This window comes from Vidua macroura, chromosome 7, assembly GCF_024509145.1.
Source record: "Vidua macroura isolate BioBank_ID:100142 chromosome 7, ASM2450914v1, whole genome shotgun sequence".
In the NCBI taxonomy this organism is placed as follows: Eukaryota; Metazoa; Chordata; class Aves; order Passeriformes; family Viduidae; genus Vidua; species Vidua macroura.
The window spans coordinates 6,616,625-6,630,131 of record NC_071577.1 but is presented as its reverse complement, the minus strand read 5'-3'; the positions used below and the strand labels follow the sequence as shown (position 1 = coordinate 6,630,131).

The window sequence follows — 13,507 nt, the reverse complement described above, 5'->3', positions numbered from 1 at the left end:
ATAAAAAAAAATAGTTTTTATTTCAGCCTGCTCTTGAAAAGGAAAAAGCTCACCGAATTTACAGAACCCAAGCAGAAAGTTGTAGACAAGCACCATTCAAACTTGCACTACTACAGGAGGGAATGCCTATTTTATAAGTGATCTAATTTGAAGATGCTACAAAGAGGGTGAAATAATAATTTATGTCACGTTTTTATCCTCTTTTGTGAATTACCACAATCTCAAGATCATTAATTATGCTCATAAGACAGCCTGGTACCACAGATCCTGCATTTCCAAAGGAACTATCCAACTAATAGGACTCTACAAATCAAAACCCAAATATTTTTTCCTAACATTTCCTACAGCAAACTTTGACAAGGCCAGCCGGGGTGAATCTGCTTTTCAACAGCCCTGCAGCTGTCTGGGGAAAAAAAGTGAAAAAGGCTCTTTTTAAGTGATAGTGCCAGGGAAGCTCCAGGCACAGGAAGAACCAGTGGTGTCCCCCAGGGATCAGTGCTGGGGCCAGTCCTGTTTAGTTTCTTCCCTGATGATCTGGATGAGGAGATAGAGACTTTCATTAGTGAATTTGCAGACACAACACTAAGCTGGAGCGTGTGTCCATCTGCTGGAGGGCAGGAGGGCTCTGCAGGGAGACCTGGAATGGTTGGATGGATGGGCAGAGTCCAGTGGGATGAAATTTAACAATCCAAGTGCCAAGTCCTGCATTTTGGCCACAATATCCCCCTGCAGTGCTCTAGGCTGGGGACAGAGGGGTTGGACAGTGCCCAGGCAGAAAGGGACCTGGGGGTACTGGCTGAACACGAGCCAGCAGTGTGCCCTGGTGGCCAAAAGGCCAATAGCTCCTGGCCTGGATCAGGAATGGTGTGGCCAGCAGGAGCAGGGAGCTCATTCTGCCCTGTGCTGGGCACTGGTGAGGGCACACCTGGAGTGCTGTGCCCAGCTCTGGCCCCTCAGTTTGGGAAGGATGTTGAGACACTCGAGCGCGTCCAGAGGAGGCAACGAGGCTGGAGAGGGGCTGGGAACACCAACCCTGTGAGGAACCACTGAGGGAGCTGGGGGTGCTCAGCCTGGAGAAAAGGAGACTCAGAGGTGACCTTGTCACTCTCTACAGCTCCTGAAAGGTGGCTGTGCTCAGGTGGGGTTGGGCTCTTTCTCCAGGCAGCACTGACAGAACCAGAGGACACAGCCTTAAGCTGTGCCACGGGAAGTTCAGGCTGGACATGAGGAAAAAATTCACTGAAAAATGATTGAGCATTGGAATGGGCTGCCCAGGGAGTTGGTGGAGTCACTGACCCTGGAGGTGTCTAAAAAAAGATTGGACATGGCATTCAGTACCATGGTTTAGTTGATAAGGTGGTGTTAGATGATCTCAAACTTCTTTTCCAACCTAGCTCATTCTGTGATTCTGTGAACTATTAGGAAACCTGGAAGCTGAAGGCACTACCACTGTGTCAAAGGTAGTGCTAGAGACATATCCAGAGCAGCTGTGTGCATGTGCCATGCAAAGCTGAATTCAGGTCTGAGGGAGGGTCCATTTGCAGCCTGATTACGCAGCAGTAACCCCATCCACACTGTGGAGACTTTTGTCTGCCAGCACCTATTTTGCATCTTACTGCCAAGATCAGCAGTCAAGAGGCTGACATTTAATAAAAAGCAGGGAAATGTATTCATAGCTGTTCCACCACCAGCCTTCCTAACCAGCACAATTACTATTTGACATGACTTTTATAAAGCAGAAGTATGGTTACATATAATTAATCCATCTATTCCCTGTTGCATGCCTTCATATTTTTGCTTCTTTAAAAGACCTAACACCACCATGGTGTGATCACCTTACTGGGATCAAAGAGGATGCTGCACCTCTGAGGGGCAGCTCAAAACACCATCACTTGTCAGACAGCTCGTGGGTCACTTTTAGTGGACTTCTGTGCCAGCAAAATGCCACAGGCCCAGAAAGCTGCAGCATGTCACTGAGAGGAATACCAGCCACTTCTTTTGCAGTGGGCTGGCTGATCTACAAGTTTGAGTGGAGCTACAAACATTTAGAAGGTGACATAATGTGTTTTCTGGAGCTCCAGAACACTTTGAGAGCTTGCCAAGCAGTCACATTAACTCTGACATCAATAACTTTTTTTTTTTTTTTTTTGGTCTGGAGTTTCACTCCCATCTGTGCCCCTCAGCTGATGAAGAGATTTGTCACAGAGCAACCAGACACATCTCCCACCCCTGCTTAAAACCAGGCAGGACACAGAATTCAGATCCTCAGAAATGGCCTAGTTCTAGTCCACAACTTAACCACATGCACAAATTCCAATTCGGATTTGATGACATTCTTGCCTAATGAACATAGTCTGAATTTTCAAACAACAAATACTTCAAAAGAGGAATTCACCAGACTTCATTCAGAAAGTGATAAAACCACGTGCTTCAATCACTATCACATTTCAAAACACATCTTCTGGCTAAGGAATTCACTGGAATATATCTCCCATTGAAAAGCGTCAGCAGAAACTCCTCCTTTGAGTTTCAGCAAGTTAATAAATGTTTTATCAAAAAGTATTTGTTCAATATTTTACCAAGAAAACAGTTCCAACAAGGAAACTTATTTTCTCTCCTCAGACCAAATATCATTTTTTCCAAATGCTTTGGTTATTAAAATAGCTTTTTCAGAGGGACTTGTGTTTTTAGCTGGTGACTCTAGCTGTTGATCTAAACCAACAAGACTACATTAAAAAAAAAAAAAAGCAAAACAATTTGCATAGCTTCAGAAAACAAGAAGCTAAATTCTGCTTCTATGCATGCTAAAAATCCCACTGAACTCTTTCAAAGGGCACTGCCCAGGCAGCAAAAGCATCCTTGACACTGGAGAATGTTTCCAAATGGATCCAGCCTATCCACTGACATGGCTCAGTCAATCAAAGCCCTGGGAACTGCCTGTAGCCAGGCCCTGTCCCACACTCCCCTACCTCATTGAGATCTTACATTTCCATCAGATAAACTCAGATTATCTCTCAGATAATATAACTCAGATAATCAGATAAAAGGTTCTTTGTACCTCAGCTGTTTCCTACCTTTGCACTGCTCCACATCTCAGAATTTACCTGAGCAAGCTCATCAAGGAAAGCCTTCCAAGCTGCAATTTGTCAGCACAGCTCAAAAATCCACATCACCATACTTCCTTAAACATTTCTGTGTCCTTTGTCATGTAAAGCATGGAGATAAAAACAAGCCCTGGCCTATGAGAAACCCATGCAATTCTATTTTGAACAATGCATATTAGCCTCTGTAATTAAAAGCCTGGTGTTCTATATGAAGCAGAAACCTTCAGGATACACTTGTAATCACCTTGCAAGTAACTAAGAGGGAAGAATACCTATTCTCCCTCTCCTGTTGCTAATACACAATTTGCTTTATATATCAAGTGCCATTCAGCATCTTTACAACACCTGACCTGAGAAAAAGCTAGTGAAATCAACATTTTAGACATGTTCTCAACAGATGAGTAGATAAAACAGCTTTGTCTGAAAAAACCTTATATAGTATTTGTTTGTCTACATAAACATCCTAAGGTAATTTAAAACCTGAAGATGATTAAAAATCAATTTAAAAAAAAAAATAAGTAATTTGCTCAGAGATTATGGGATCTGTGTTGCAATTCAGAGTTCCATCTATAAACTGCTACAGTAATAATTATTCCTCTCCCCCTCATTTGTTGTGTCTGTCCTGACTGAATACCTTTCAGGGTAGGGACAACCCCACCACACTTCCAACAGGTCCAAGAGATGCTGTGTTACCACAACAAGAAGCAACACAATCATAGTTAGCATGGAAAATATTGCTCTGCAACATCTCCTTATTTTTTGGAGCTCCAGCTTCAGTATGGAAGGACCAGGCATTTCCAACCAGCATCTGCTGCTCTGTGGACTGCCAGCCCCAGTGTGACCTCAAATGGATCTGCTTATCCCAATTACTGCACTGATATCTAAAAAGTCTCGGCAGAATATTATCAGCAAGCCAGTCAGGAACCACCTTTCCCTGTCTCATTTCTTCCATCACGAGCAGCAGTAGGAATATCTGATTGTCACTTGTAAATAATAGCTACAATAGTAATGCAAACAGATGTTAATTATTTTTATACATCTCTGACAGTTGCTGATGTATCAGAGGTGTCTGGATCAGTGCTGAGGCACAGAAAACAATTTTTGAGGGGTTATTTGCAACAAAGCACTGAGGGAGGAGTACTGCAAACTACAGTATTTGGAGGTAAAATGTATTTTGACCGTGATACTTGAAATTCAGCTCCTACATCCTGTGCTTCTGTACCCTTGCATTCCTGTTAAAAAATGGTCACAGCATGATCATTTGTATGTATATATGGATTTTTTTTTTCTCCTTACAAAATAAAAAGCCTTGTTCTCCCTTAACTTTAAGTTGACTTGGCACCTCATTAGATCTGCCATTAACCTCAAACCAGTGGTGGCTTGTTTGGGATGCATTACAGTTAAGCTTGTGGAAACAGTACCTCTCTTTTATTAACAGGGGTCCCATAAACCCCTGCATTTTTTAGCAGTTTGGCAACATTCTGGCATTCACAGTGCCCTTTAGGAACTTAAACATTAACAGGTGCCTATTTTATATTGCTAATAGGAGCCGGAGGCACAGAGAAAGAATGCAAAGCTATTTCTTAACTACAGGTTTTCAGTTCTAGTGATAAGGCAACACTTGTTACCCTGTTTCCAGTGCCAAACTCTGGATATCCGTGTCAGCTTCTTCTCATAACACATCAAGTATTATTAAAGAACCTTATTTTCTTTAATGTAATAATTTTACCATGTTTTGTCACTTTTATTTCTGCACTTTGCATCTGAATCTCAGCAAGACTGTGAGAAGAATCCCAGTATCTCCAGCCACTTTGCTGCTGTTTAAGGAAAACTTTCTCCTGTTTGTAAGGACAAGCCTGTGAGCTACAGCCTTCCACTCCAGCAGGATGTGTGCCTGCAGAGGAACATCTCCCCTCTGCCTTAAATACCACCAGCTAGTGGCTGTGCAGATGAAAATACCCACACCTGCAGGCACTATCATCCTCTTAGGATGAGTCCCCAGAATTCATGGCTTTACAGCATCCAATAGAAATTTTTACTGAAGTCTGTAAGATTACTCTCCTAAAAGCCCACAACCAAATAAAAGCATGTAAGTCTAGGGAAGATAAGAAGCTGGAGGAGAGCATTCTGAGCCAGGCCCAGATCTAACCCATGGTAAAGGGTGGAAACATATAGCACAGTGCCAAGAGAAAAAAAACCCCATGGTATTGAGAGCAACAGAAAACTCATTGTGGAAATACAAATCCCATAAGCTCCTGATAAGTCCCCTAATTAAACTATTGTGTACCACTTGTGATACTCCCAGCACCACCTCTCAGTATCTTTTTTTTTTTTTTTTTTAATATTCCCATCCTTTGCCTGTTCAATTTCTAAACACTTTTTCAAAAGACCTCTCTCCTACTGTGTCCTGATAAAACACTGGCAACTCTGGGATCCTGACCTTCAGAACAATTACATATACAGCCAAGCAAATAACTCACTTCATGTTCCAGTAACCAAGCCCAAAAGTACAAGCCAAGGAGACAAGTATCAACCCTGTTATTGGGGTACCTTGTACATTGAAATAGAGTACAATACAAGACCTCAGCTCAAAATGTTTCCTTTATACATACTTTACAGCTAGAATATTTGCATTTGATATTGCAAATTCAATATTTGAATTTGATTAGACTCTTTAATACTTTCAGTTAATCCACAGCTATATTTCCTTGTGAATAAATGAACACTCCCACCTGATCTTCTTCCCATGCACAGATTTACCCAACCTTATGCAGGGTTTCCACATCATAAAGCATTGCAAAGCTGAAACAAGGAGTTCTGCAAGGGCCATAACAAAAAGCATCTGAATGTACTTCCTGACTCATTTAGGAATAGCTCCTCATGTCAGTCCCTCACTAAAGCATGGGATTCTTCCTTAAACCTGTGGCAGACTTCTTGGAAGGATTATTCTAGAGGTGAGGTCCTGGCCCTGCTGAATTCACTGGTCAATTCACAGCTCCCCTGAATTTCAGCAGGGCTCAGACTTCCCCCATCACCAGCAGTAGGCAAACTCACTTTCCCTCACTGCATTTTCCAGTTAGAGTGTTATGCCAGCAGAACTGGTTCCAAGCAGCCTGGTTTGTCTGCCTGTGCTTGTACCTCATCCTTTCTGTGTATGTACTTTCACCACATGCTCCTGCATATGGAAAATTAACCCCCCTGCACATACACACACACACACTTTACCCTCACACCCTGTGGAGGGGAAAATTACTGAAGCCAACATTTAAAGAAAAATTATTGCTTCAGATGGAAATAACAGAAAGGTAGCCTTGAAACAGTTAATCTCCAGATGACTAAAAGCAGTTAACCTTCATCAGAGATCAGAATTTCCAGCTTCTGCAGAGGCTGAGCACTCTGGGGGCCTGTGTATGGTATGCAGCATTCTCAAGGACAGCTGGATTTCTGGCATCTCTGGACAAGCTGGAAATTGTAATTGCCATCACAGTGAGCTCCTGTGCCTGGGACTGAGAGGCAGAGTTCCCCTCTAAGTGTCTCTGCTCACACTCACAGTGTGCATGAGTGGGGAGGAGGGGGAGGCTGCACAAAAGGAGGTCTACAACCACAGGGGTGATGTCCTTAACTCCTACAACCACAGGGGTGATGTCCTTAACTCCTACAACCACAGGGGTGATGTCCTTAACTCCTACAACCACAGGGGTGATGTCCTTAACTCCTACAACCACAGGGGTGATGTCCTTAACTCCTACAACCACAGGGGTGATGTCCTTAACTCCTACAACCACAGGGGTGATGTCCTTAACTCCTACAACCACAGGGGTGATGTCCTTAACTCCTACAACCACAGGGGTGATGTCCTTAACTCCTACAACCACAGGGGTGATGTCCTTAACTCCTACAACCACAGAGGTGATGTCCTTAACTCCTACAACCACAGGGGTGATGTCCTTAACTCCTACAATCACAGGGGTGATGTCCTTAACTCCTACAACCACAGGGGTGATGTCACCCCTAGCCCCCACCTCCTGCAGCTTGACATGATGGAGTGAAAACCTGTTTGAGCTGCAGTGGAGCACAGAGCCAGGCAGTGCTCCCAGACCCCTCATGGCAGCTGGAAAGGAGGATGTGCAAGGAAATGACAGCAAAAGAGGACAAGGAAAAATGTCTCACTGCTGCCATAAAGGATTTCATTTGATCCTAAATCTGCCCTTTCAGCTGAGATTCAGGATTAACACTGTTTTATTTCCCAAGCAGCCAGGCAGTCAGTGGAATGACTGTGGAGTGACTGGATCCAACTACTGCTAGCAGCAATGTCTTTTCAGACTTTCAGGAGCATCTGCACGGTCTGTTGAAGACCTGGGTCAAACACTGGGCTGGGCAGGAGCATGATGTATACAAGGAATTAAAAATATTAATAAATAATATTTAAATAAATAAAATATTTAACCAGTCACCCACATAGTCACATAAGGCAGGATCTTACAAGGAGGCTGAGGGCAAATGCACCTGTGTCAGCTGAGGAATTGTGTATCACAGAGTGTGTCTGTAGCCTCAAGGGCTCTGTGAATGCCACCGTGGGCCAAGCAAAGAACCAAAAAGCTTCAGCCTAGAACCTTCCTATGTCTGAAGCCAACAGTGGAAACCAAGAAAAGGTAAGTCTTCTCTCACCTTCTTCACCTGTCTAGCTAGCTAGCTGTACTTCCCATCTAGACATACTTGAGGAAACAAAGAAAGCATCTAGGCCTATCCATATCTCTGTGGGGTTTCAGCTGAACAGGAGAAAGAATTCTCTAGTCAGCTACATGATTTTTTTGGTCTTCAATCATCTGAACTGAAGATAAGTTTGATATTGATATCCTCTAGCTGAAGGCTTGTCTTTACTGTAAGACGGGCATACAATTTAGAAAAAGCTGTTTCTGCAGCACATCTGAGTGATTTATTCATTTAGTTCGTTAGGCCAGACATAAATAAAAGATGTGGGTGTCAGTCCCCTACATGCAGCCTTAATTTGCTTGCTACATGTCTGCTGGAGGTCACTGTCACTTACCACCTCTGCACTTGGCGTGACAAATGTCCTCCCACACTCCAAGTGCTGCCACTGCAGACAGCAGCGACTGCAGCGAGCACAGACCAAGCCAGGAAGCCTCTAGATCTTAATTATAAAACCATAAAAGAAACCAACTGCCTCTGAAGCTCTCTTACTAGGAAACAAATGAGAATGGGAAATTTATTTCCAACCATAAATCCCAAAGCCTTCAGTTTAATTTTTCCCAAGTTAACTTTCTCACCTAGCTAAGCAGCACTGCCTTCTATTATTAGCTTCTGGCCCAATATCAGCTGACCACCATCAGTCAAACTGTCTTCATCTCAATGAGCTCAGGGACTCCCAAGGAACTCTGTGTATGCTGACTTGTGCTTGCAGCCTCTAATTATATTCTAACAGATAATGGAGCATTTAAACTCAGGGAGGATAGATTAGACTTGTAAGTGGATCAAAATCCTGGACACAACTACAGCTCATAGGATTACTTCCTGGAAACATCAAGCTTAGAGGAAAGGCCCTCATCAAATGTTTCCCCATGACAAGTTTTTTAAGGACATGTTTTCAGCCTCAAAGCCTGCTGTACTCTCCAACTGCAGCATGTCTTTAGAATTTGTTACATTGTCAGTTGAGTATCTGGGCTGATGTTAAACCATCTGACCACACCAATGGCTACTTGACTTATCAGACAATCATAACAGTCAAACAAATTGAGGCTGAGGAGGTGAAATTGTTTTCCCAAGTGAAAGTGTAAGTCCCTGTTCTAGTATCAAGCAGCCTCTCAGCTGCACATTTGCCTGTTTTCCTCACCACAAGATTCTCTTCCCTCCATAAAACTCAGGACTATCATATATTCTGTTCCCAGCCTTAGGGTGAGGAGCAGGATTGAGCTCCCTCCTGATGCCCCTGTGTCTAGCTGGTGCAGGCAGAGCACTTGCACTCTGAATTCAAACCCCAGCCCCCTTTTGGGGACCTGCCAGAGCAGAATCTCTGCCCTGCAACTTAAGCCCATGACCATGCTGAGGGGAAAATCCTTGAGACTCTGTAATTATCCCAGACACAATACACACCCACAAGTATGTGGGGAAATGGGGTAAACCTTCATTGACAAAACAGTAACAGCAACCTGTGTGTGGTGAAAATAAATCCACAGAAGGCCTCCTGTGCAGTCTGGCTCTGCCCTGGTCCAGGCTACTTTACAGATTCCATCTTGTATTGCTGTAGCAGACACAGACCTACTGCAGTGATAAATCTAGGGACAAACACAGGGAGCAAAGGGAAAGGGCTAGCTGGGAATGGGTGAAGAAAGCCTGGAAAACAAACTCTGCTGTGGCTCCCTCAAGAAAAATCCCAAATAAGGGCTGTGCTTTTGCATGATGGCCAATTCATGATCTCCTGATGGGAGGTGCTTGGCCAGAGCAGCAGAGCTGACATCAGGCATTGTATCATTACAGTCATTACTGCCCCATTAGCAGGGCTCCAGGCTGCTGAAATGACAGCCCAGGAGCCAAATTGTTTTCCTTTACTCCTTCAGCACAACGTTTAGCAGAATTTGAGGAGCTCACAGAGCCCTTTTAGACTCCCATTCTGCCAGCATCAGAAGTTTTCACCAGATCTAAGGGCAGTGCCACTAACACCCGCAGCAGCCATTGCTGTGGACCCTCTGCACACAAACTGCTGCTCACCAAAGCCTTTCCATTTTCCAGAGCCTTTCTAAAAGGAATGCCAGCTTTTACTTACAGATACAAGGACTTTCCCAAGCCAGGAAGAAGTAAGTGCTGACAAAAGCACACCTACAAAGCCAAGGGTGTGACTCATCTAAGGACACCTCCTCTTCCCATTCACTACCAACACTGGCAGACCCTTTTTAAGAAGGAATTAACCCCACCGTGTTCACTGTGGTATTTAGCCACCTCTATACCTTTCAAAATCTGACACAAGTGCTTTTAACCAACAACCATCATTCATAACACTCTTTTTACTGAAGTGCAACTGATGCATTTTACTTGCAGATGCACATTTGAATATTTCCTCATAAAATGATTAAACAGTATCCAGTTTTATCAGGATGGCTATACTGACTAAAGTCTTGAAGTGAGAATGAGTAAAACACATTCTTTTACTCTAACTTACATTTCAGTGAAAGATATTTATGTTATCTCCTCATAATCTAAATTTTGGCTTAAATTTTTTAAATGTTTAAAACTATGTCTTTTTTGGGACAGGGAGGAGTAGTCACATTAAAGCCAGAAATAATGCTTAGGTCATTCTCTTCGAAAATGCATTGTTTCAGGAACTAAACAACTGGTTTAGGAGGTAAGGATGGCAAGAACCTCTGCATAATTGGATGAGCAATTATTTCACAAGAATGAAATTTAATTATCTTCATCAATGCAGTACGGAAAAGGATTACAAATCATTGCACATATATAAAAAGCAGCACTGACAGAAAACATATTATTTCTCCTTATTGCCACTTGTATCAACTAATGATGAAGTCTAATTCTTTTTTATTATGATTAAAAACAACCTAAGGGCTATTTTTAACCTCAAGAACTAAAAACAACTTTAGTTTTTCTCTCATCTTGCAGCCACTGGGTCAGAGACTCAGGATAAACTATTAATTTAAAGAGAAACCTTCCCTACTGTAACTGTACAGCCAAAAATCTCCGGAGTTCCCAAAAGCCTCTTCATTTCTGAGCCATTTATCAGATGTTCTGATGTAAACACTGGGGGAAGTATGGTCCAGTGAACTAAACTGACCTAAGCTGAGCTGTGAAACCTCAGACCAGCAACTTTGCCTTTTATTAAGGACCTTATGTTTTCTTTGCTTCAAGGTTAATCAGTATCAGAGGAGGAGCTATTACTACTATTTCTCTATCAGATCAGGGCTCAGATCCTGATCTGGTACAAATTGCAAAGTTCCACACAGTGATAACAATTCCCTCACCTTCAGGCTGGAATCTGTGTCACTGACTGACCACTGACATCCAGTTACTGGATCCCACCTCTCCTCTTGGGGCAGCTCTATTATTAGCAAGATTCTTTGTCCATTAAGCAAAAATATCTAATACTTGTTATCCCTTTAATGCAATTAATTCCTTTTAAACTGTGCCAAAACTGCCCTTTTTATTTATTATTTGTGCAAAGCAATTACTGAATGCAACAGAACCACAGAATGATAGAATCATCAAGGATGGAAATTCTCTAACCAACATAAATGTGTAGTGCTTTGTAAAAAACACAGGAAATCCCTTCCTCTACACAGCCTTCCTTCAACTGCCTAAGAACTCAGACATGAAACAGCTGTCTGGAGCACCTAAATCCATAACTGCACATTCCTCTTCACTTCTAGGTGGAAGAATAGACTATATAATGGGAGTACCTTCTCCTTGTGGCTTACAGTCTCATTAATGCTAACAAATTAGGCCTTACACACTGAACAGATCAGCAAGACTTAAAAGTCATATGCAATTTTCAAGTTCACAAGAGGGACCTACAAAAAGAGTGCAAATTTCTATGACTTGTCAAAAACTTGTCACTGAGTAAGATATAGAGATTCATGGTGTCAGGAAGCTTTGATCTTGACACAGAGCTGAAAACTGAGTGCAAAGCCTCTGTGATCATAGAACATTCATGGAAATTACTATCTTGACCTCTTATCCATGGTATTTCAGATTAGTAAAGCAAAAGGGATTTTAAATCCAGCATATTTTAATTTTCCCCTTCTCCATGTTATGCTTTGCTGCTGCTGCCAGCTCCCAGAGTCTTGGAACACCGAAGTGGGGGAAAACTGAGCTGAATTTCTGTTCCTGTGAGTTCTACACCAATACAGACCTGCATGCATGGTAAGATCCTCCCCTGCAACTCCTGTTCTCTCTTCCATGGCTTTTCTGCCACAGAAAGAAACAACATCTGGCCCCCGAGACAGAGGAGTTTTTGTCTTATACTGACAGAAAAACAAATTATTAGACAACTCCAAATATCTTGGGGCACATGCAGTGGAAAACCCAGCCCCACCAGGTGCTGTGTACAAGCCTCCTTCTGCTATTTAAATATAAAGAAAGAAAATTGGCAAGAATTTCTCTTTACAGCCTCTGTGGGCTACAGAAAGACACCACCCCTGCCAAAACCCAAAGACATTGCTCGTGTTTTACTTACATCCATAAACTCCACGTTGGCTTTTGGACCGGTGGTCTCATTAAGGATCTTAATGGCCACAGGAATCTTTACTGTTTCTCCCTCAGGGACCCAGATCCCCTAGAAAAAGAAAAAAAGAAGACTAATAAGATAATAATCAGAAAAACTTGATTCAGAGTTACAGCTCTTTTTGACACATTCTGTCATGTCATGCAGATCAGTTATGGGACTCAGAACAGAGAAGACACAATATTACAAAATAAAAAACTTCCATAAAACTACTTCTTACCTCAAAACTAAACTCTGATGTTAAATGAAACATTTTATATCAGTGAACATCCTTGATTTTCTTGTCCACAACAGGGTTTTTAAAGAGTAATGGCAGCACGGCCAAGAGGCACTTTTTCTAGTGACTAAGATACAATTCTGATACTGATTTGGATATAATTAAACAAAAATCTGGACTTTCTGTCTGGATTCTGATGCTCAAATTTGAAGCCATCAGTAAACTCTCAAAACTGAATATCACCAGATCATAATAACATCATGCATGAACAGAAAACTCTGAGAATAATATACTTAGAGTGAAGCATTTAGGGGCTGTTTGTTTAATTATTTAATACCTGAAAATCAAAAACTTAGGTGGCAAAAAAGGAAATTTAAAATTCACAAGCTGTCTTGGGCTACTTTTCCATCATTCTTGACTATTGTAAAATGCAGGTGAACCCAATGGGAAGAAATGATGATGTCCAACATCAGTTCAGAAGGCTGAATGATTTCTTTATTATAACTATACTACAATACATTAATATACTATTTAAAGGAAGATACTAAAACTACATGCCTACTTTTCTAACTACCATATCTAATGACTCGTGACCCTCTCTGAGAGTGCAGCCACAGGTGGATTGGATTGGCCATCAGGCTCAAACAATCCTCACCAGAATCCAATCAAGCAATCACCCCAGGTGAACAATTCTCCAAACACATTTCACATGGGAAAAACAAGGAGCAGAAATAGAAATTGTTTTCTCTTTCTTTCTATCTGTGCACCTCTATGAAAAATTCTGAGAGAGAGAGAAATGTGCTTGCCACATTTGACTATTGCTGTGCTCTTGTCAACCTCATGGCATTCACTTTATTATCATCTAAGTACATTCAAACTCATAATTCATAAATCTAATCCCCATGACCTTGTAGCTATAGCAACCTGGTCTGTGCT

General features: G+C 42.2%; 1 protein-coding gene across 2 annotated transcripts in view; it reads right to left on the bottom strand.

Annotated features, from left to right (window-relative positions):
- The window catches only part of ERBB4 (erb-b2 receptor tyrosine kinase 4), a 577,762-nt gene that overhangs the window by 93,434 nt on the left and 470,821 nt on the right, over positions 1-13,507 (bottom strand). For both annotated transcript variants that reach the window (XM_053982239.1, XM_053982236.1), the window contains exon 19: positions 12,307-12,405. In XM_053982239.1, coding sequence (XP_053838214.1) covers positions 12,307-12,405 — 99 coding nt within the window. The remainder of the gene's footprint in view (positions 1-12,306; positions 12,406-13,507) is intronic.